The sequence below is a fragment of the Ambystoma mexicanum genome, chromosome 7p, assembly GCF_040938575.1.
Source record: "Ambystoma mexicanum isolate Mex_15411 chromosome 7p, UKY_AmexF1_1, whole genome shotgun sequence".
In the NCBI taxonomy this organism is placed as follows: domain Eukaryota; kingdom Metazoa; phylum Chordata; class Amphibia; order Caudata; family Ambystomatidae; genus Ambystoma; species Ambystoma mexicanum.
In genome coordinates this window covers 612,477,126-612,499,956 of record NC_090939.1, presented here as the reverse complement: position 1 = coordinate 612,499,956, position 22,831 = coordinate 612,477,126, and the positions used below count along the sequence as shown (strand labels likewise).

General features: G+C 45.1%; 1 protein-coding gene across 5 annotated transcripts in view; it reads right to left on the bottom strand.

Annotated features, from left to right (window-relative positions):
* The window catches only part of LOC138526199 (cohesin subunit SA-2-like), a 2,217,157-nt gene that overhangs the window by 630,795 nt on the left and 1,563,531 nt on the right, over nt 1-22,831 (bottom strand). For all 5 annotated transcript variants that reach the window (XR_011283519.1, XR_011283520.1, XR_011283521.1 and 2 more), the window contains one exon: nt 519-684. Coding sequence is in view for 2 of the 5 variants with exons in the window: in XM_069636632.1 (XP_069492733.1) it covers nt 519-684 (166 nt within the window). In the remaining 3 variants the exon portion in view is untranslated. The remainder of the gene's footprint in view (nt 1-518; nt 685-22,831) is intronic.

Genomic DNA, 22,831 nt, shown 5'->3' with positions numbered 1-22,831 from the left:
TTCCCACCCAAAATGTAATGCACTCAGGGCACAATAATGGGCAACTGTAACGTCTCCATTTTCTTTAGTAGTAATGTTTTTATTTGGTGTGCACTAAAGGAAGGGGCAGACACACGCAGTGTGAGCCAAGTCATTAAAAACTGTGCTAGCTAAGCTGCCCGTTATTTGGTCCAAATTATGTGAAGTAGGATTTCTTTTAAGTCAGCCCTATGGTCATTTGAACTCTGCAGTTCAATAATTCACAAGGAAGAAATTGTTTGCACAATGAGTGAAAATTCCAACTAAGTGGGTTCCCTGTTTGGGGCACAATATGCCCTCCTGTGGTAGATATTTCTACTATAAAAGTACAGTATGTCAGAGAAATTCGCAAATAAGTACGAGGGGTGGCTTGTGTTAGAATAATAGCATAATACTCCATAGATTTGATAGTGTGTGAAGGACAGTGTAGTTTATGATAGCTGTCCTCTAGGGGTAGTGGGTAACTTAAGTAATGACCCTCTATAAAGTAAACATCTTACCTTTGCTTTCTTCTTCCTGTTGCACAAAGACATGTTCCTGAACAAAGGCAAGTAACTCGGATTGGAGGATTGTATCTGTGGCATATGTCAACGTTTCATGAACTTTGCCCTCACCCGAACACTGGGGACTTACAATTATCAACAGGTCACAGAGAAGCATGAAAGCCTAAAGAAATACGTGAAAATGATCAGAAAAGGTACACAAAGCCTAAAAAATATGTATACATATTACAGGACTCCTTTGTGAAAATCAGCTGCTTTCAATATGATTACAGATGGCACATTGTCACATGTTCAGGCATTGCACAAAATGATTACATAACAGTCACTGTTAGTGACATTTAGATTTTCATTAACAAAACTAAGAAAGTGTTAAGACTGATGTCCAGGCATGGATATGTTTATGAGTCCTTTAATCAGTAAGAGATACACAGACAGCAGGCACCCCTGTGAGAGGCAGGCTCCAACTGACCACACTGGAATGTACATTAAAATGAAAACACTCTAAATAGAATTGCATGACATCACAATATCTCTAATCTGCTAAATCCTAGTCTAATGCATGTAAGACCAATTAATGAAATATAAAAGATAACCAGAACACATCTCTTCCCTTTAATTTGTGGCAGGTTTAACCCAGGTAATAATCATTCAACCTGACGGGTTTGTTCCTGACCCTGTTTGCACTCAAGCTGCTGTTGTGACTGAAGGCTGTACTCACATTCGGTTCAAACATATGTTCATTCTCTCCATGCTCAAATAGATCCTGCTCTTCTCTCGCTCCATCACCGACATCATTGTCAAACTTATTGCACTTAACCAGTTTGGCCATTGACCAACATTCTCCACCCTCCATGATGACGACATTTCCCCTGATCACAGCAATTTTCTTAGGTCCAATGAATTTACTCACAATACATTTGGGAGAAACCCTGGGATTCTTAACATAAACTCAGTACCCCACAGACCATAGCACCACCTTGACACTCCTTTTTGTATCACATCTCTCTTTGTACTTATCTTGAGCCTCTCTAATGAGATCCATGATCTTTTCCCTGTTAACATGTAAATCCAACCAGCCCGGACATAACTTTGTCCCGGGTTGTCTACCTTTGAGAGACATGAAAGGTGAAATGCCGGTAACAGTATGTGGGGTCACGCAATAGTTCCAGACCATCTCCCTGAGAACTATCTGCCACCTTAAACCTTAAGCCATGGCTAACTGTAATCCTCCCTTTAGGAATCTGTTGGCTCTCTCAACAAGACCATTCACTCTAGGCTGGTAAAGTGCTGTCCTGTAGTGTTTGATACCAAACCTATTAAGAAACTCCATCATCCTGTCCGAACAGAATTTTACTCCATTATCTGAAACGAGCTCTGAGGGAAATCCCTCCCTGTAAAACACCTCCTCAAAAAAAATAATCAATTGTGAAGTGGTTGCTTCTCTAATAGCTTTTCACTCAACCCATTTTGAGTGATAATCCACCAGGACAATCAAGTATTTAAAATCCTCTCCCAGTTCCTGTAAGGGCCCTATTAAATCCACTGCTAGTTTCCTCCAAGGCTCTCTTGGAACACTGACAGTCCTTAAGGGAGCTTCCTTAACAATCTTGCTCTTGTCACTTCTCTCACATTCTTTACAACCCCTCACACACCTCTCTACCTGACCGTCAATTCCTGGCCACCAAAAGGATTGTCTGATATGCCTTTTGGTACCCCCACATACCTAGATGGCCTTGGTGGGCTATGTCCTCTAATTTGGGCCTGATATCACAGGGAGGTACTATCTTCATTCCTTTTCTGAGCTGAGATCCATCCTCTGACATGCTCAACTCCTCTTTAATGCAATAAAAAACATCACATTTCTTCTCAATTAGGTCTTTCCTAGGCCAACCTGTTTTGGTCCACAATTTGACTTGCCCCTGGGCCTCATCCTTAATATCAGCAGATTGCCATTCCTCTTTGCTTATGGCATTTTGTACAAGTTCACAAATACTCACAGTACACTCTACATTCACATCCTTGAAGCTCTCATTCTGTGCAGGCAGTCTAGAAAGACAATCAGCGACAACATTTTGTCCCCCAGGTATATACACCATTTTAAAGTCATATGCCAGTAGGTCAATCATCCACCGAGATATCCTAGGTGAACCTTTAGCCCACTCTGCACTGCCCAACAACTGAACTAAGGGCTTATGATCTGTCTTTACAATAAACGACTGGCCCCATAGAAGAAATTTGAAATGAGCAACAGCCCATGATACAGCTAGAGCCTCTCCCTCCACCAGTAGTTGTTTTCCGCCCCCCTCAGTGGTCGGGAGGCAAAAGCTATAATATGTTCAATGTTACCATCACACTGAAAAAGAGCAGCACCAAGCCCTAACGTGCTTGCGTCCACAGCCAGCACAGTTCGTCTGCCAGAAACAAACCCTCCTAATGAAGGTGCTTTCACAATACTATTCTTAATCTTGCTAAAAGCATTTTGACATTCTTCCGACCACACATATTTGGTGCCCTTTTTCAATAGATCTCTCAAAGGAGACGACATTGCAGAGAAACCATCAACAAACTTGTGATAGTACTCCGCCAACCCCATGAACAAGCGTAATTGTTCTTTATCTAGGGGTTGGGGAGCACCCACAATGCTATCTACTAAAGACCTTCTGGGAGAAATACCATTGCAGGAGATCTTATGCCCCAAGTAATCCACTTCCGTAACAGCAATTTTGCATTTCTCCCTTTGTACCGTCAAACCCGCATCCCTGAGTCTGACTAACACTGACCTAAGTATCTTATCATGTTCAGGACCATCCTTAGCAAATATGAGAATGTCATCTTGGAACGCAGTTACTTTTTCAAGGCCTTTGAGTACCGTTTCCATTATTCTCTGAAAAACAGATGCCGCAGAGGCCAAACCAAAGGGCATTCGGTTATACTTAAAAACACCCTCATGAGTGATGAATGCAGTCAAATGTTGGTACTCAACCGGGAGTTTTGACTTGAAATTTAAAATTAAGAACTTATGCTTGTTCACTTATGATTTTTGTTAATGGCAAACATCACAGAAGGATGCTGGACTGCTAACTTTAACATTTATATGTAACATTTAGATTTTGTACGTTGGGTCTATTTTATCAAATGAATCTTTTTTTTTATAAACAAAAGTCTGTCACTTAAGTGTTGACATGCACTAAGAAGATCACAAGGTCAACATCACACTGCCATGTGTTTACAGATGTCAACTCTTGCATTTACAACTTGAACATAGACTGGCCGCTCCTTTATGTGCTGAACCAACAAATTACCTCCGGTAATGTTCTTTCTGATGGATGTTCCTCCCAGGTATTCATTTTAGATATAGTCTTTCTGCAGCACCAGATCTGGGAAAACATTGACTGCAGGGGGCACCATGGGGCTCTAGCATCGACAATCTTAGTAGAGAGGATCCTCGCCGCCAGAGCCGCATGGCGTGAAGTACAGACGTGAGGATGGCGTTGATACAAATAACCCAGACCATACGCTGTGAGATCAGTTTAGTGCTTTTTCACAGTGCTCAGCCGTATTGGAGATCACGCATTATATGAAGGTGCTGCATAACATTGAAGGAGATGGCAATGGAAGAAAGCTCCCTGACTTATGGGCAAACTAGGGGGGTAATGAGGAATCCGTGGAGGGAACATCCATGAGAGAGAACATTACCAGAGGTTAGTAATTTGTTCTTCTAATGGATTGGACCCTCCCATGCATTCCTCATATTAGATAGACTCCCAAAGCAGCATTAAGATGCAGGAGGTGGGAGGAGCAAACTCTGTGGGCGGCAAGTAAGTATGTGCTGCAGAACAGCTCTGCCAAAGCGGAGTCCTGGCCTGACAAGGATCCAGGCAGTAATCCTTTACAAATGTATGTATAGAAGCACACATTTTCACCTGACAAATAACCTTAACATGGACTCCCCTTTGGAGTGCTGATGAAACAGCCACGCCCATGGTTGAATATGCTCTGAAGTCTTCAGCGATATCTTTTCATGCTCTAATATAGCATTTAGAAAGGCATAACATGATCCATCTAGAAATTGTTTGTTTTGTTACCCCTTTGCCCATCTTTGGGCCAGTGTAGGCCACAAAGAGCTGATCTTTTAGTCTGAATGAGCTAGTTCTAGTGATGCAAAACTCAATGTTCTTCATGGATCTAGTCTATGAAGTATATCCGCCTCTTTAGAGAGATGTGGCTGTGGCTAAATAGCTGCCAAACATATTATTTGTGACAGGTGGAATTCAGACACCACATTATTCAGAAAGGAATGATGCACCCCGAGTGTTTGTAGAAATCATGAAGGATGGCTTACATTCGTGAGAGACCAAGCCCTTCTTGCTCTGGGCATCCCACGTGATGTTTTCCATCCTGGCCAGGTGAACTGCCGACAAGGAGATTTTGTTTTTTAACCGCCAGAGCTGTATAACGTCTCGGCACAGGGCGAGTGACCTCACACCACATCTTGAGATTGTAGATTTAGTGCTTGGCCAACATGTTGTCTGCTATGATCAGGCAAGCTTTCCCTTGTGTGGGGGGCATGAACACCATCAGCACTAGTCTGATCACCTAATCACAGCGCTAACAAGTTCATGTGCAATTTTGTCTCTGCAAGGGATCACAGTCCACTTAGTGTCAGCTTGTTCAGGTGAGCATCCCAACCTTTCAGCGAGGAGTCTGTACCTACAGTTGCCTCAGGACACGGTTCACAAAATGTTCTTGTCATGATGCCTACCCCCGGGGATCCAGACCAAGTCCAGCAACCCCGGAAGCAGGCATCAAGTTATTCCAAGCAAGCTCAACAACCCCTGCTAGGGGCTATTTGGGTGCAGTCCTGGCGTCTATGGCGCCAGGCTCATATGGAGAGTCAGTCCTGGCGTCATAGACGCCAGGCTCATAGATTAAAACTTACCTGATGCAGACCATGCTGCAAACTTACCTGATGCAGACCAGGCTGCAAGAGCTCCAAGCCAAAAGAGGCTTGGAAGGGTCTACTTCACCTAGGGACTATTTTTTACTCGGGTGGGGCTGGGGTGGAATACTTACCTGGGACTACTTTAGGGGCTATTTAAACCACGCCCGAAGAACAGCACACGCTTCGCGTTATTCTGCATCCAGCAGCGTAACGCTCACCGTGCCTGCAAGTCTGCATCCAGTCTTCTGCCATGCCCGCCTCGAGTCTAGAGCTCCTAGAAAAAGGGAGAAAGAAGGAGAAAAGGTTAGAACAAGAGCAATACCTTTGATCCTTACCTGAATTCCCGATCCACCGCGCCTTCGAGCTGGAAGAAAGAAGTTATTTTATGCGCGTCGCCTCACCTGCTGCATTGCCGCGCTGAACTCACCGGCCTTCGCAGCATCTTCACATTCCACCGCATCCTTCTGCATGTTCCCGCAGCACTCCGGCACCTAAGGGGAACACAAGAACAGCAAGGTGAGCCAAGGGAATAGACAGAGGCAATATTAGTTACCCCCATAGACTTACCTGATTTTACCACCGGGGTACTATCCTCTTCACAGGTCGGCGCAGCTTCCACTGCATCCTCGCCATACCCTGGCCCCTAAGGGGCAACAAAAGGACAGCAAGGTGAAACAAAGGGACAAACAAGGGGAACCCTCCCCACCACAATAGACTTACCTGAGTTTACCGCCGGAGGCATTATTCCCAGAGACTTCATACTTTCTCTCAGCGCCTGAATAAGGTAGAAAGCAACAGGTTACATACTGACATTATTTTATCAAACTGTGTTGGATAATACAAATCCTTACCTGAATATTACCGGTTGACACGAGGAACTCTTCGCTAGGGTCAAGCTGCAACCTGCAAGGAATCGGACGAGAGTGAAAGTCAGACATTTGAACTCTTACGAACTACATACTTACGGCGTCTTGCCGGAAATCTCAGAGTCAATATTGTCCTGGAACTCACCAATTCCTTCGAGCCAGTAAAGCAACTGGTTATCTACACGCCCCTGCGCTCAATGCAGGATGGAGAGCTCATCTTTCCAAACCATCAGGTGAGACTATAAGAGGGGACATCGAAGGTGATCAGTGGGGAGAACAGCAGGGGTGGGGGGGGGTTAACGCTCAACTCCATGGGTGGTTAATTCCCTTTCTCCATTTGCAGAAGAATATTCCTACGGGCCAAGCAAACAAAGTTAGGTGGGCCAGTTCAGTCCGTCATCTTGGCACTACGCGTCACATTGGTGGAGACCGCAACTGTCTAGTTCAGATCGACGCCCCTGGGAGCCAGGTGAGCGTAACAGTTCTCCTGCCATCAAGTTCTCACTGAGAAGCCACCACAGAAGATTCTGCCGGGCTGCAGTCGGTACTTGTAGCAAGTCCATCATGCTGCCTGAGAACTGTGGCCAGTGAGATCTGAAGACCCATTGAGTGACCGCATTGTCAATCAGACTCTAGCACAAGGACAATTCAGGATGCCAGGAGACGTAAGAAGTTCAGGGCTGGCAGATATTGGCCATTTTGAAATCTGGTAGTACTCTGTTGGATGTGCAAAGCCCTGTCCTTGGGAGGAAAAGCATTCCCTGAGGAAGAGTTCAGAACTGCTCAGATGAAATGTAGCATTTGGGAGGTTGCCCTTGGGACTTCTTGAAGTTACCCTTTCCACTTCACTCTCTGCACCATTCCCTCATTGGCTACTGTTAAGCAGTCACACAACCATCCACCAATCACATTCAAGAACTCTACATATAGCTCCATCATCACAGTTCACCACTTTAGATGTACTGTTGATCACTCCAAGTGCAATTCTGCTGTGACTACAAAGCACATACAGCAAAAACTACTGTAAAACTCTCCAAGATTTCTACTTGCAGATTCATGCACATCCACATGCATGAACACAAACTACAGTTATGAATATTTTGTGCACAGTACATGTACAACTCTTGTATAAATGAATATGAACAGGGTAACTGCCACTTACCCTGTATAAACTGAAAAAAAGCTTACTGTCATTTCTCCCATCTGCTATGATCAAGTGTCACTTGCAAAGCTTTGTGCTCTCCAAATTTTCATTCACCCATATTACTAATTGTAATGTGCAAACTGTTATTCTCTTCATTCATTCTGTCATTTTTGTAACCACTGCCACCTATTTATCCTTTGTGTACATTCGGGGCATTTTACATAGAATCTATCATTTGAACGTCCTTTGGAAACGATTACAATAGTAATCAGACACAACCCACACAGCTGTCTAACAAAGTGTCATTTCATGTTAAAAGATGGTAGAAATAACAGCATGATTGTAAAGGGCAAGAACCATAGTCAAATGCATGCAATACAAGGTTTCCTGTTCTGTGTTGTGATATGGGTAAATTAAAACTTGTAAAACACACACCATTAAAGTGAGACTTGATAATTTGGAGATGAGAGAAATGACAGCATGACATGTTTACTACTTATCCAGGGTAAGTAGCAGGTACCCTGCATTGTAAATACATACACTGCATGCTTTTCAACAGGGTTCCTGCCATTTACCCTGTATAAGTAGCAAGAAAAACATACTGTTAGTTCTCCTATCTCCTAACATCAAATAACACTGCCTCAAAAAGCCAGGTGTGCTCTGTGTGCTTACTATTGTAATAATTTCTAAGGCAAGTTCAACTGACAGATTCTAAGTAAAATATCCAGAATACACATAGACAAAGGGAACTGCATGTATATGCTATGCACAATTAACAGAAAGCAGTATTACTGCAAAAACAAAGAAATACATGTCTACATCAACAGGAGTACTATTCACACACATATTTACTAACTTCTTTCTTTCACAATTGCAGTGAAGACCACTCCCCTGAAAACCAGCAGCGTCTGAAGTACAAAACAGAACTCGGAAGAAACCTACTCTTTGCATCAAAAAATGTAAGCGCAATACTTCCATAATGTTGTAACTGTTACTCAAACACTGTAGAATTCTAGTATTGTAAAACAAACAATTGCAGCACTAGATTCAGTATTACTGATTGCACCTCAGCAGGTCCACACTTTGTATTGTCATCTGAACACCAGTATAGTAACACACAAATACGAGAATAGCCTTGCCAACCTGAAGTAACAGCCCATTCCACAATCACACACCTCTACATACATGCCTACCATCATACTCAGACACTCATGCACACATATATCGCACAACGTCCCAATCCACCCTTTCTTTTTTTCTCCAAGAGACCCCAAAGAATGCCTACCAAAAACCAACTCCGTAGAAATCAAAGCAGAAGTAGAGGCAAATCAAAATAAAAGTATACAAAATAAGCATCCACCTGTAGCAGAATTTATACAAAAAGTTCAAACAAAACAGCTAATATAGTCACTAAGCGAAACAAAAGCAGCTTCCAGTAAAGAAACTTTGCCTCCTCTTTCAAAATGTAAAACTAAACAGAAAGTCACAACTAAGCATACCAAAAAAATTATTTTACAAAAAATGTTCCGCCACAGAGTCCTTCACAACCTTATAAAAACAGGAAAGAAATCATGCACAACCCTTAAAACCTACCCTAGAAAATTAATCTTGGAAGCTCTCATAGACAGTGCAATCCTTCTCAAAAGGAGATTATTTATTTTAGTTTTAAACAGAATGAAACCACTAACAAAACTAACTACTAAACTACAAAGAAGACTTCTCAATAAACGGAATATCAACAAAGATAGCTTCGCAAACATCTGTGGAGGTGAGTGGAGTCACACCACCAGCACAGAACTATATTTCAATGAAGAAGCATACAAACAAAAGCAAACAAACCCAATTGCCATAGACAGCAGTGGACGAGGGTATGAAAAACGTAATAATACTATTATGGAACAAGAAACACTGCTCAGAAAAATATCCCCAAAATGCCCTGCCAACCATCCACCAACCAGTGCATCGTGGGAGGGGAAATCAAAACGGCTTAGAGGGCGCGGGTGACCCTGCCGCCGCTGCTGCTGCTGCTTTTTGGCCTCTAGAGGGCCCTCTGCCCCTTCTTGGATGCAAGAAGCGCCTCTGCCCTTGCCTGGTCTGTGGGAGCTGCGCCTTCCTGCCATAGGTCACATAACGTCTATAGCCTCTGCCCCTGGAGGAGAAGTTGAAGACAAGTTTGGCCGGCTGCGCCGCTAGGCCCACTGATTCAGCAGCCAATTTTGATTCCTTGAATTTCTCTAAGGATTCATCTGCTTTCTGCCCGAAAAGCATGTCACCTTCAAAGGGCATGTCCAGCAACCTGTTTTGCAAATTTGGAGAGAAGCCAGACGTCTTTAGATAGGCTTGGGGTCTCAATACAACTGCTGAACCAATTGCTCTGCCAACGCAGTCGGCTATATCCAGGCCTGTTTGTAATGACTGGTTGGCTTCCTCCTTCCCATCCTCCACCAGCTGTACAAATCCATCCTGCATGGCAGCCTCATGGACGCATTCAGCATCATGTTCCACAGCCTTTCATAAGCCAAAAGAGTACTTGGTGAATCCATTTACTATGTTAGTGGCTTTGAGCGCCATGCTACCAGAGGTGAACACCTTTCTGGCCAATGCATCAGATTTCTTCCCCTCTCTGTCCATAGGCAGATTAGAGGTGGATGCTGCGGGTCTGGTGGAAATAGTGGCAGCCTGTATAACCGACTCTTCTGGGGAAGGGTGTGTGCCGACCTATACGTCCCTGTAAAATTGGCATTCACAGGGGAAATGGTACAAGGGTGCTGCCATAAGGAGGCTAAATGGTCCGCAACGGCTGGGTTGAAAGGCATGTTATGCTCGACTGTAGGACTCTCATCCAAGATGTCAGTAAGTTCATACTCCTGAAGAGCTGTAGTGGATGCCTTCAACCCCAGGCTGTCAACCATCCTGTGAACCTGATCCCTGAACCTAATATTATTGTGGACTGGTTGTGCTGTAACTCAAGGTCTGCGGAAGTATCCCGACCACTGGCATCATGTAGACCCTGAGCTAGGGCCAATAAACTGGCCTGGCCGTCGAAGAAACGATGCCACAGGCTCTACCGATTTCGACAGCAGCACAAATGAACTGTCGCCGACTGTTGGCGCTTAGAGCTTAAGAGTAGGTTTCGAAGCCAAAGCTTTTGATAACAAAGGTTTTTTCAGCGCCGAGGGACGCTCGGATAACCGATGGGCGTTATGGGCCTCAGCATTACGGCCCTCTGGCGATTTATGCCTGGTAGACACAACACTTGAAGACGTTTTGACAAAGACGATGGCGACGGAGTGGCTGGCTTGGGGTCGGGAGCACAGAGCGCTGCTTCCGACGCCAAAGCTTGCTGGTCGGGGGCCAGAGCCACACGTACAGTAGCTTGCCTCAAACATTTCTAACATTGAAATTTTAAACCTTTCCCACTCTTCCCGAGCGATCGGCCCCTCTGAGGGCTTACCTCATTCCGACGATGAGCTGGACTTGCGTCGCTGGCGTTAGTGCCACTTCTTCTGTGAGGAAGACGACGGGGAAAGGCTCCTGGAATGGGACCGTTTCTTGGTTTTCTTGTGATTGTCATTCTTTCACTTGTACCAGTCTCCGCCTCCGAAGACCGGACAAGCGGCTGCACTGGAGACTTGGCGCTCGGATGGCCAAAGGCCAGTTTCCCGGCCCTCTGACGTAGGGATTTCGGCTGCATCTTTGCGCATGACACGAAGGCCTCCGTGTCATGATTAACACGTAGACACCATAGACAGACATTGTGGGGGTCGGTAATCAACATTTTGGCATCGCAATCGCAGCATCTCTTGAAGCCCGAAACCCTGTGTGATGACACTGCATCAAGGTTTTGAAGAAAAAACATACAAACAGTACAAAAAGAACTTTGAGTAAACTCGAGTCCTGTTCCCGAGCAAGCCCGCAGAAAAAAGGAACTGAAGCATGGGGTTTAGTGATGTGCTATACATGACGCCTGACGTCACTTCCACAGCCGATGATCGAGAGCCAGACAAGACGGATCGACGACAGAGTCGAGGTCCACTACACCCCCATTTGAAAAGTTTCCGAATAGCAGAGCTGAATGATGGATGTCTATCATGATGAGGAATCTGTGGGAAAAAAGCAATCCATTGAAAGTTATATTTGGGTGTAGTAAATACAAGTACTGTTGTTTTATGTATATGTTATGTTGGTCGAACGTGTACACAATTTTGTGTTGTCCTTTGTGCTTCTGGGTACTGTTGATGCTACATGCAGTCTGTGGACTTTCGTACTGACCGCAGACTATAGTGCTGCTACATTGGGGGTGAGTATAATATATAACGACCTTGCAGCAAATTAAGGGCGCACTGGTAAAAACTTAGGAAATTCAGTGAAAAATCTTTGATAAAGGGATGTTATGGTTAAGTTGCACTAATAAAAACCTATGAAATTCTGTGAAAAAATGTTAAAGGGACATCATGGTTACAAGTAAAACCGAAAACCCCCAGAAATTCGCCAGTTATGGTAAGCTAAGCAACAGCGCTTCCGCCACCACCGTGCACTGCTTAGACTAACACGCAGGGCAAAGATGACATCACAAATGTCATTGATGACATCACCCCCCCATTGATGACATCACTTTAGTGTCCAGGTCTCTCTCTATCCCCTCCTCATGAGTGATTCTCAATTGTATCTACGGCAAAATAATGCATAGGTCTCCATGATGTGTCTTTTGAAAATGCTTGGCCAAGGTATATGCATAATCTTTACTGTTGACGGCTCAAATATGTTGTAGGATGCACATTTTAGCTATGTGTTTTTACTTCCTATGTATCGCTTCTCGCAGCCACATTGTATAACATATATGGAGAAAAGACTTTCACATGTCAGACGTTTTTTTTTAAAAAAGCTTTATTTTTCAAGTGAACTCCACCAGCCAATATATTCATAAACATACTACAACTCGGGTGATGGGACAGCTTTCAGGATTACAATTCCCGGAGCCCATCCCGCCCCTACCTTACCCCTCCCTTATACAACTCCCCAACAAACTTTAACTTTGGTGGTGAATGTGCATACATATAGTTGCTTCTTTGCACTCTGGGTTTTAGGCTTAGTCCTTCGTATGTCTCTATGAGGTTTCCCTTTCCTGTGTCCAGTCCACCCCATTTTAACCCACAGCACTGAGAAGTTATGGAGCAATGCAGGTTTGTGATATAGTTGGTCTCTTTCGAATACAAATTCATGAAATGGGAGCCATGTGTTTACGAAACTTTGGTATTTGCCCATTGCAGTGCATATACTTTTTCCATGGCCATGATTCCCCACATTCTGACCCACCACATTGCTAGTATTGGTCCCTGTTCCGATATCCAGTTGTGTGCCACGGTAATCCTTGCTGCGGTGAGCATATGGGTGATTAGTGTGGCCCTTGAGCCACCTGTGTCATACATTCCCTCTGCTATCACTTTTGGGCACATAGGTTGCTGTAACCCCAAAATCTCTCGAATGTGGCTCAGGATTTCCTTCCAAAATATTTTTGCTTTTGGGCACGTCCACCACATATGTCCCATGTCCCCCAGTTGGCCACACGCCCTCCAGCATTCCATCGAGATGTCCGGGTTCATTGTATGCAGCCTGTGTGGGGTCATGTACCATCGCATCTTATATGCCGACTCCTTTAACATAGAGCGTCAGGAGCCTTTGTATGCCCGCTCCCATATCTGCCCCCATTCTTCCTCTGTGATATTTACCCCCAGGTCTTGCTCCCATTTACCCGAGTACAGTAGTATGTCTCCTGACTCTGCCACATCTAATAAAGGATACAGTCTTGAAATGCCTTTCTGAGGAGCTCCTTCCTTCATAGTGAGTTCCAAGCCCACCAGGTGTCTGGTGGCCGCTTCTTTACACTCTTTGGTTGTGACCCAGTGTCTGATTTGCATGTAGTGGAACCTTTCTTGTTCCGGTAATGAGAATTTAGATTTGCATTCCTCAAATTGCACGGGAGACCCATCTTGAAAGAAATCGCTTAGGGTAGGGGTGGTCTGTCCCTCCCAGTTCGTCCAAAAACTCGGGGCCCTCCCAGGAGTGAAGTCATTGTTATGTTCCATTGGTGTAGAGGGGCCCAAACCCTGGCTTGAGTTTTTTCACCTGTGAGTGTCTTGTCCCAGTAGTGGACAGTGTTTCTTGAGGATTCTAATAAAGGTACCCCGCTTCTCTCAATCTTGCTTTCAGGAACCCTACGCACCCCAATGGAATGTCAGCATGTTGTTCCAGCTCACACCACCCCCGTTCCATGCCCTGTGAGGTCCAGTGTAGCATTGGTGCCAGTTGCACTGCCATGAGGTAGCAGGACATTTCTGGGACATTTCTGGGACCCCCCCAGTCCACCCATTCCTGGACCCCTAAATAGTATTCTTCTAGCCACTCGAAGCTTCTTACCTCCCCAGATGAAATGAGATATCCCTTTCAGTAAGCGCGTGATCATCTTTGGGGGAGTCCATATCGGGAGCAAGCTCATGACATATAGAAATCTGGGCAGTAGTGTCATTTTGACAGCCGTGATGCAAGCGAGCCATGAGAACTCCTGTAGTTCCCATCTCTTGAGATCTCCATGGAGGTTTCCCAGGAGATTTGGGACGTTGGTGGCAAAAATCCCTTTACATGTAGGGGTCAATTTTACCCCCAAATATTCTAGAGATAGAGGGTAGAATTCTCGCCATTGTGCTACTTCTGCCTGGTCCTCCGTGATATTAAGTGCCTTGGATTTCACATAATTATTATGGAAGCCTGGGCCCCTGCAAACTCACCCAGGATGGACAACACCCTCGGGAGTGTGCGCCCTGTATCTTTCAAGAACAGTACATTGTCTGCGTATAATGCTATCTTGTGTTCTGTCCCCTTTACGTCTACTCCCATTATTGCTGGATCTGCCCTGATTGCCTATTCCAGGGGTTCCATGGCTATAGTGAAAATCAAAGGTGAGAGTGGGCCTCCTTGTCTGGTGCCCCTCCTAATGGGTATAGGTTTGGAGATTTTCCCGTTCACTTGTAGTTTCATGGTTGGGGCCCTGAAGTTAGCCAAGGTCATCCGTGTTAAGGTCTCTCCGCACCCAAATCCCTCCAACGTAAGTTTAAGGTAGTTCCAATCCATGCTGTTGAATGCTCTTGTGGCATCGAACGCCAGCATGGAGAATTTCTGTCCCGTCCTTCTGCCCCATTCGGACACATTTATTTCCCTACGGGCATTGTCCTGTGTGTCTCTACCCATTATAAACCATGCCTGATCTGGGCGAGTCATTTTTGGTAGAATTGACATTAGGGAGAGAACCTTTGCATAAAGTTTAGCATCCCCATTGAGTAGGGAAATGGGTCGATAGATGGAACATGAGGTGGGATCTTTTCCTGGCTTTAGCAGTAGTATGGTCGTGGAAGGGCCCATAACCCCGGAAGCTTTCCCCGTGTCCCTTATATGATTGAAAGGTCTAATTAGGGGCCTGTCAGGAGGATTTAAAATGATAATATTTGTTCGCGAACCTGTCGCGTTGGGGCCTTGTTCCTTGTTAGTAAACTTATTGCCCTGCTGACTTCAACTTCTGTGTAGGGGTGTTCCAGTGCCTCTCTGTCTGCCTCCGTTATACTTGCCATGTTAAGAACCTTCAAAAACACCTGTTGGTCCCCTTCCTTTAATCCCTCCACCGCTACAGTCCCAGAGAAGAAGTTGTGCATAATTTCCATTTTTTCGGCCTCACCTCTCTCCAGGCTTCATTCCCCAATCCTCAGTTGTGTAATGTAGTTCTTTGTTTGCTGTTTCCTAAGCTTTGCTGCCAGAAATCTGTATGCTTTGTCCCCTTTTACATAGTATGTTTCCCCAATCCTCAGTTGTGTAATGTAGTTCTTTGTTTGCTGTTTTCTGAGCTTTGCTGCCAGAAATCTGTATGCTTTGTTCCCTTTTACATAGTATGTTTCCCCAATCCTCAGTTGTGTAACGTAGTTCTTTGTTTGCTGTTTTCTGAGCTTTGCTGCCAGAAATCTGTATGCTTTGTCCCCTTTTACATAGTATGTTTATTTTGTTTGTATTATTAAGTGTGCAGATCTATCTGCCAGGTGTGCTTCTAATTTGGCCCTGGCCTTCTTCAGCGCACGCCAAACCCTCTTGGACCCAGTGGCCTTGTGCAAGCCTTCGGCTTCTATTACCATCTTTTTGAATGCTAACCTCACCAGTTCTTTTTCTCTCATGTATGTGGCCGCCTTAGCTATGAATTCTCCCCTCATGAGCGCTTTACTCGCGTCCCATACTATTTCCCAGTTCGCTCCCTCTGTGTTGTTCTACCGAAAGTAGTGCCTTAAGGTGTCCTCCATATGGGACCTCAATATTGGGTCCCTTAGTATTAGGGCATTCAAGCGCCACGGTCTCCGCCCATCCGATGCCTCGGTCCGATGTTCCAAATGGAGGATCACCGGGGTGTGATCCGATAGGCATCTTGTCCCAATTTGTAAATCTTGTCCCAATGTCCGTCGTTGATAGGCCGCTCAGCTGCTCTTCTGTGACGCGTGGTCACCGGACTGCGTGAGCCGGCCCTACCTCTAAGGGCTTCCTACAAGGGTGCTGCCTGTCTGTGCCCATTGTTTGCCGCTCAACCAGGAGGGCAGGAACCCTCTGCATAAGCTGTTGATTGCCGGAGCCCGTAAACCAGTGCCGGCTGTAAAAAACGCCTCCCATGCATTACGGGTAAGCGTACAATCGGATCTTCTATGCTGCCATCCTGCTGCCTGAGTGCCCCTCCAACTCCACCTGCCCATCTGTAGCTTTTCTTCAGCTACACAGCATCGACTGACTTCTATTTTACCACGAGGAACAACAAGAAAATGGCGGCCGTACCATCTGTTTAAGTGTTGCCTAGCAACTTGCACCATCATTGATAGGCCGCTCAGTTGCTCTTCTGTGATGCGTGGTCACCGTAAGGCGTGAGCCGGCCCTACCTCTAAGGGCCTCCTACAAGGGTGCTGCCTGTCTGTGCCCATTGTTTGCCGCTCAACCAGGAGAGCAGGAGCCCCCTGCATCAGCTGTTGGTTGCCAGAGCCCAGAAACCAGTGCCGGCTGTAAAAACTGCCTTCCATGCATTACGGGTAAGCAGACACTCGGATCTTCCATGTTGCCATCCTACTGCTGAGTGCCCCTCCAACCCCATCTGTAGCTTTCCTTCAAATACACAGCATCGATTGACTTCTATTTTACCACGAGGAGGAACGAGAAAATGGCAGCCGTACCATCTGTTTAAGCCTTGCCTAGCAACGTGCACCGTCGTTGATAGGCCGCTCAGCTGCTCTTCCATGATGCGTGGCCACCGGAAGCGTGAGCCAGTCGTACCTCTAAGGGCCTCCTACAAAGGTGCTGCCTGTCTGTGCCTGTCCGCGACGTATCATGCCGTCGGCCGGACACCCTTCCCATTTAACTGTGAATACTTGGCTACTGAATGCACTACTCTATACCCTATTGAGGGCATCTTTCCTGTGTATCTACACAGTCTCATCCCGCATATGTGCCCCACTTATAGCGGCGCCATTGTAAATACTGCAGCCCTGACACCCACGCTGACACTGAATCACTGGACACTGAACTTACCATAAAGAACTATATGTTTGTTGCGGCCAACATCACCCCATGTTGAGCAGCCCATACTATGCATGCCAATAACACTTCTATTCTCAAACACTGTTCTTGGCCCCTGGCACTAGACCCGCTCTGCATCTTGCGGAGACACCGGTAGAGTACCACGCCACACAGCAAAACCTACCCGCCTTTATCACTGAAGCCTGGCCTAGACTTCACCATTGTATAATGTTCTGTGTTTTAGACCGTACAACGAAGCACATTCTGTGCTTATTATAAATCTTTGCCCACTTTTATCATAGCTACTTATTCAGCAAAAAACGTTTAATCCTACCTGCATCAGAATAGGCACATGGCCAGTGACGCTTTGCTAGTCACAGTCACACAGTACTCTCTGACAGTGAAGGCAACTGAGAAGTTTAATCCATGCACTAAGCTCTCCCATGCCTCTTTCAAGCCACCCATATATTGCCAGATAGAAAGAATATTATTGGTTTATCTTTAACAACATTCAATGTTTACCATCTTCGACTCTGAGTCATGCCGCATATTGCTATATAGAAAGCAAATTATTGGTCGTTATTTAATAACTTGCACTGTACACCATCTACGACTGTGATTCATGCCTCATATTGCTATATAAAAAGAATATTATTGGTCTCTCTCTCTAATAACAGGCACTGTTTACTGTTTTCGACTGCGATTCTTGCCGTAACCCCACTGCCATTGAAGCTGATACAGATGGTTTGGTATTAGACCATTGCCACCTGCTAGTTGATTGTACCGGCTTAATACAACCCTACTCCTATTTGGATGCTATAAAGTCAGCAGAACCGTAGCAATATTGCGCACAGTATCCTCTTAAGCCAGATACTTAATGCCATGATTTTACCACCATATGCACTACTTAAGGTTGCACAACTGACATATCTTTATCTGCAACAACATATAACGTATCCCATAGCTGGGTCCCCCTGGTGACCTGTTTGCACCACCACCAACTCCTCTGCTTTACTAAGCATATACCCATGCTAGGCCTCCTATTCGCCACCATGCTTCCATTTTGTATTGTAGAAGAAGCCTACCCTGTACAGGAAACTACTTTCTCACCCAGGGCAACAGCCTCTCCGGAATAGGTTGTTACTGGCATCATCCTATCCCCTCCCTACCCCATTCCTACCCTCCATCCCACCTTTCCCAGTCAGTCAAAACAAAAACAATCCTCAGCACCCCACAAAGCACCCTAACATCTCAGAATCCAGTATCTCCACCCCAATGACGACTACAGACCATGCAGTTGTTACAGCATCCTACCCTATTCTTGGCTACACAAGGTTATGTCGCCTAAGATCACGCACAAATCAGCTCCCCCACACTCATAATGTGCCATTAGCTCTGCAAAAGCAGCACAAACTAAACCTTCTCCCCAACATCAAACGACATAGGTCACCCACGAGAGACACTCCCAAACAACCTAGTATCTCCCTAGATTTGCTGGCCCAGACCACTACCTTTGTTCCAAAGTTAGAGACACCATCCAACCTCAAAGGGGCTCTCATTAATGCCCGCTCACTCGGAGCCCACGTGATCGAGATCCATGACCTCATCACTGAACAAAAACTAGACCTACTAATAGTCACAGAAACATGGTTACACCAAGCTTCCGGCCCTTTATTAGCAATTGCCATCCCTCCAGGCTATACTATTCTCTGGACCGACAGAACCAATGGTCAAGGAGGTGGCATGACCATAATAGCCAGAACTGATATCCATATCAGAGCATGCCCTTTGGAAGAAATAGCAGGGTATGAATTCCTCCTAGCCAAACTCACCAACAACCTTAAACCTACAACTAACTTCCTGGTTATTTATAGATCACCCAACATCAACACCCCCCTGGACTTAGATATCCCTTTCCTATTAGCTCCTTTCATCAATCCTAACACCAGATGTGTCATCCTTGGTGACATCAACTTAGGTTTTAACGATAAAAAAGATCTGAAAGCAGAAGCTTTCATGCCGCACTCAAACACATGAATTTTAGTCAAGAAGTGAAGGCTCCCACCCATATGAAAGGCAGAACTTTTGACTGGGTACTCACGCTGAATACCCAAGTATCTATCGAGTCTATTCTTCCCCTTGGCTGGACCGACCACCACTGCATTAACATCACTTTCAACAATAGTGAGACAAGTGCCCCTAAAACCACAATAATGGACACATTTGAGACAAGAAACATAAGAAAGCTCACCGCTGATAACCTTTCCCCTTTACTTAAGGAAGCTTTGTCATCCCATATTGCTGTAAGCGAAAATCCATGCCATCTTCCAGATATTTACCATGAGTGTCTCACTACTACTATTGATGCAGTAGCACCTATTGCGATCAAAATACGACGTGCCGACCAACGCACTAGCTTCTGGTTCAAGGAGGAGCTAGTTGCGCTTAGGCGCACTAAGAGATCCCTCGAACATATTCATAAAACATATTGCACTTTGGAATCATCCTTAGCATTCACTGCTGCCAACAAAATATACAAAACAGCCACCATAAGCCACAAAGCTAATGCATATAACACCCATATTAATATCGCCACCTCAAACTCTAAGGAGCTTTTCACTATGCTTAGAGAATTGGAAAATCCGACACCAGTCACCACACCGACCAACGTCAGCAAAAAGTGGTGTACCACTATCCAAAATGCGTTAGCTTCCAAAATGGATCTACTCCAAAAGAAAATTATCTCTAAAAGAGAAATCCTACCGGATAAACACATCCCTGATTCAGTTATTAATTCACCAATGACAATGCCAATACGCTGTTCCATTTCATGCCAGTGACTCAAGAATTAGTACTAGATACCATCTCTAAACTTAAAGCATCCAACTGTAAAGGGGATAACTTCCCGGCACACCTAGTTAAACTATGTGCCCCCACCATCACACCTATCATTACTAACTTCTTAAATGATCTTTTAATACCAATACGGTTCCAGATAATATAAAGGGAGCATGGGTAACCACACGTCTGAAAAAAAATCTCTGGACTCAACAGTCTCCACTAACTACCTGCCTATAACCACGGGACCCTTTCTGCTCAAGATCATGGACAAAATAGCATAGACCCAAATTCAAGCCTATCTACAACAAAATTAGCTCCTGGGTGCCAGACAATTGGGATTCAGGCCCAACCATAGCACTGAAACGGCTCTCCTTGACTTGAAAATCCAAATGGATACTATCAGGAACACAGGTAAACTATGTATAGCACTCCTGTTAGATCTATCTGCAGCATTCAATCTAGTGGACCATGATAAACATTGTGCCACACTAGCGAGTGACTTTAGTTTCTCAAAAGATGCCACCCTCTGGTAAGTATCCATTGGTAAAGAAGTTGCTGACCCTATCCCAGTCCCCATTGGGGTACCCCAATGGTCCTGTCTCTCGCCTACTCTAAATAGCGCGTACACCAAGCTTCTCTTCTTGGCCCTGGACGCTATGGGCGTCATCTACACCAACTTCGCAGATGACACCCAAATCCTCATACTGATCACAGGGAACTATGACCCAAGACACTTTGGTCATCAATAAAATCTACGCAATAATACAAAATTTGATGGCTCTGAACAGCCTTTGCCTCAACAATGAGAAAACTGAGATTCTCATTGTGGGTTCACAAGCTAAAATCAACGCCCTCCACCCTGACTATCCATCAATCAGTATTGATGGGACCTTGATTCCAGTTTCGAAACAGGTAAAAACCTTAGGAATCTATCTAGACACTAACCTAACCATGACAAAACATGCAAATGCTCTATCCTCATCCATCTCCTACACCTCCAAACGAATTGCTTTAAGTCACCAGTTCCTCACGCCTACTAACTGCATCAACCTAGCTAGAGCACTGATATTATCCAAATTGGACTATTGCAACGTACTATTATTAGGCAGCTTGAATGCCAACTTAGGCAAATTACAACTCATGCAAAACAAAGCACTGCGAGCAGCCCTAGGGCTAAAAAAGTCAGACCGTATCTCTAATATCCGGAGGGAGAACCATTGGCTACCTATCAAGGGCAGAATCATTTTCAAATCATTGTGTATCACCCACAAATGTCTTGCCAAGAAAGCACCAACCTACATCAATAATTCAAAGAATTGAACAGAACTCTCAGATCTAATGAAAATGTGCTCCTTGTGGTCCCACGTTACAGAAGTTCCAGAGCGGGAGGAAGTAGCTTCCCAGTCATGGCTCCTAATCACTGGAACACCCTATATTTAATTATTAAACAAGAAGACCCTTTCCAGAGCTTGGAAAAACTACTAAAAATCTGTTTTTTCAACCAATTCTACCAAAGCACTCCCAAATAACTATAGTCAGCCACTCCCCAATCTAAACGGATACCTATGAACCAATAATCATTACCTAAATGTACAAATAAGTATCAGCGACTTATTTAATTTTATGCAATTTTAACCAATGTTAAATACTTCTCATGTTTGCTAGTCTGAAAATGGATGATATATCTATGTACTGTGAATACTTCTGAACTATAACCAAGATGTCTGTAACTACGCCGTGATACCTCAGGGTCTGGGTGTAAAACAAATGCAATAAACAAATAAATAAATAAATGCATTTCTATGTCTGTCACCTGGGGTATAAGTGTATCAGAGACTAGAATCATGTCTATGGGCCTCATTACACGGTAGGCGGTGAGCCATGGTAAAATACCGGCACCGCCTTGGCGGAAAGGGGATTTACCGCCCCATTCCAAGGTTGGAGGGGCGGTAAATCCCCCTTCCACCATTGCCCTTCCCCATTCCCATTTCTGCCCCATAGGGCTCTATGGGAATGGGGAAGGCGCTAATTACGGCACCGCAATTTTGCGGTGCCGTAATTAGCTCTGAGGTCCCTTTGCGGGTTGGATTTTAACGCCTGCAAAAAGCAGGCGTTAAATCCCCCAATCCGCAAAGGGACCTTGTAGTAAGGCGGTAAGGATTTACCGGTACCAGTATTTTACCGGTACCGGTAAATCCTTACCGCCATCTGTGTAATGAGGCCCTATGTGGGAGATTTCCCTGTGGACCGCCGAATAATTGTGTATGCCCTGGATTGGGGTTGGAAGAATTACCAGGTCTCAATGAGGTGTGGTTCCCTGAGAAATTGCACCAGCGCCTGTCTGTGTCTGCCATCTGCCTGTGTGGGAGAGAAGGTCTTGTCCATGAGTAGATCCATCACGCAATTAAAGTCTCCCCTTACTAATACCTTCCCCACACACCACCCCGAGATTTTCCCCCACACCTTTGTAAGGAAATGCTCCTGTTTTTCGTTCGGACCATAAATCGCCAACAGTTGTCCCCTTTATAATCCACCTACCACCAAGTACCTACCCTCTGGGTCTCTGTGTGAAAATTGTTTGGTGAACTCTGCCTCCTTAGCGATCAGTATCGCCACTCCCCTTTTTCGCCTCGCTAGTGGCGAAGTACTGTTTTAGGAATTTTTTATGTCTGAGGCGCGCCTCGTCTTTCGGGAGCAAATGTGTTTCCTGTAGCCAGGCAACCGTAGTGTGTAACTCCATCAGACGCCTTTGTATGAGGTGCCTTTTGACCGGGGAGTTTAGGCCTTGACATTTAGGGATACCATATGTAGGTCATTCATCACCCTATCCCTGTACGAAACCCTTAAGTAAGACCTTTCTTTGACCCTTTCCTTTGAGTGCCTATTCGGGCTTCTCGCACCACCATTCCAACCCTCCCCCCAAACCCAA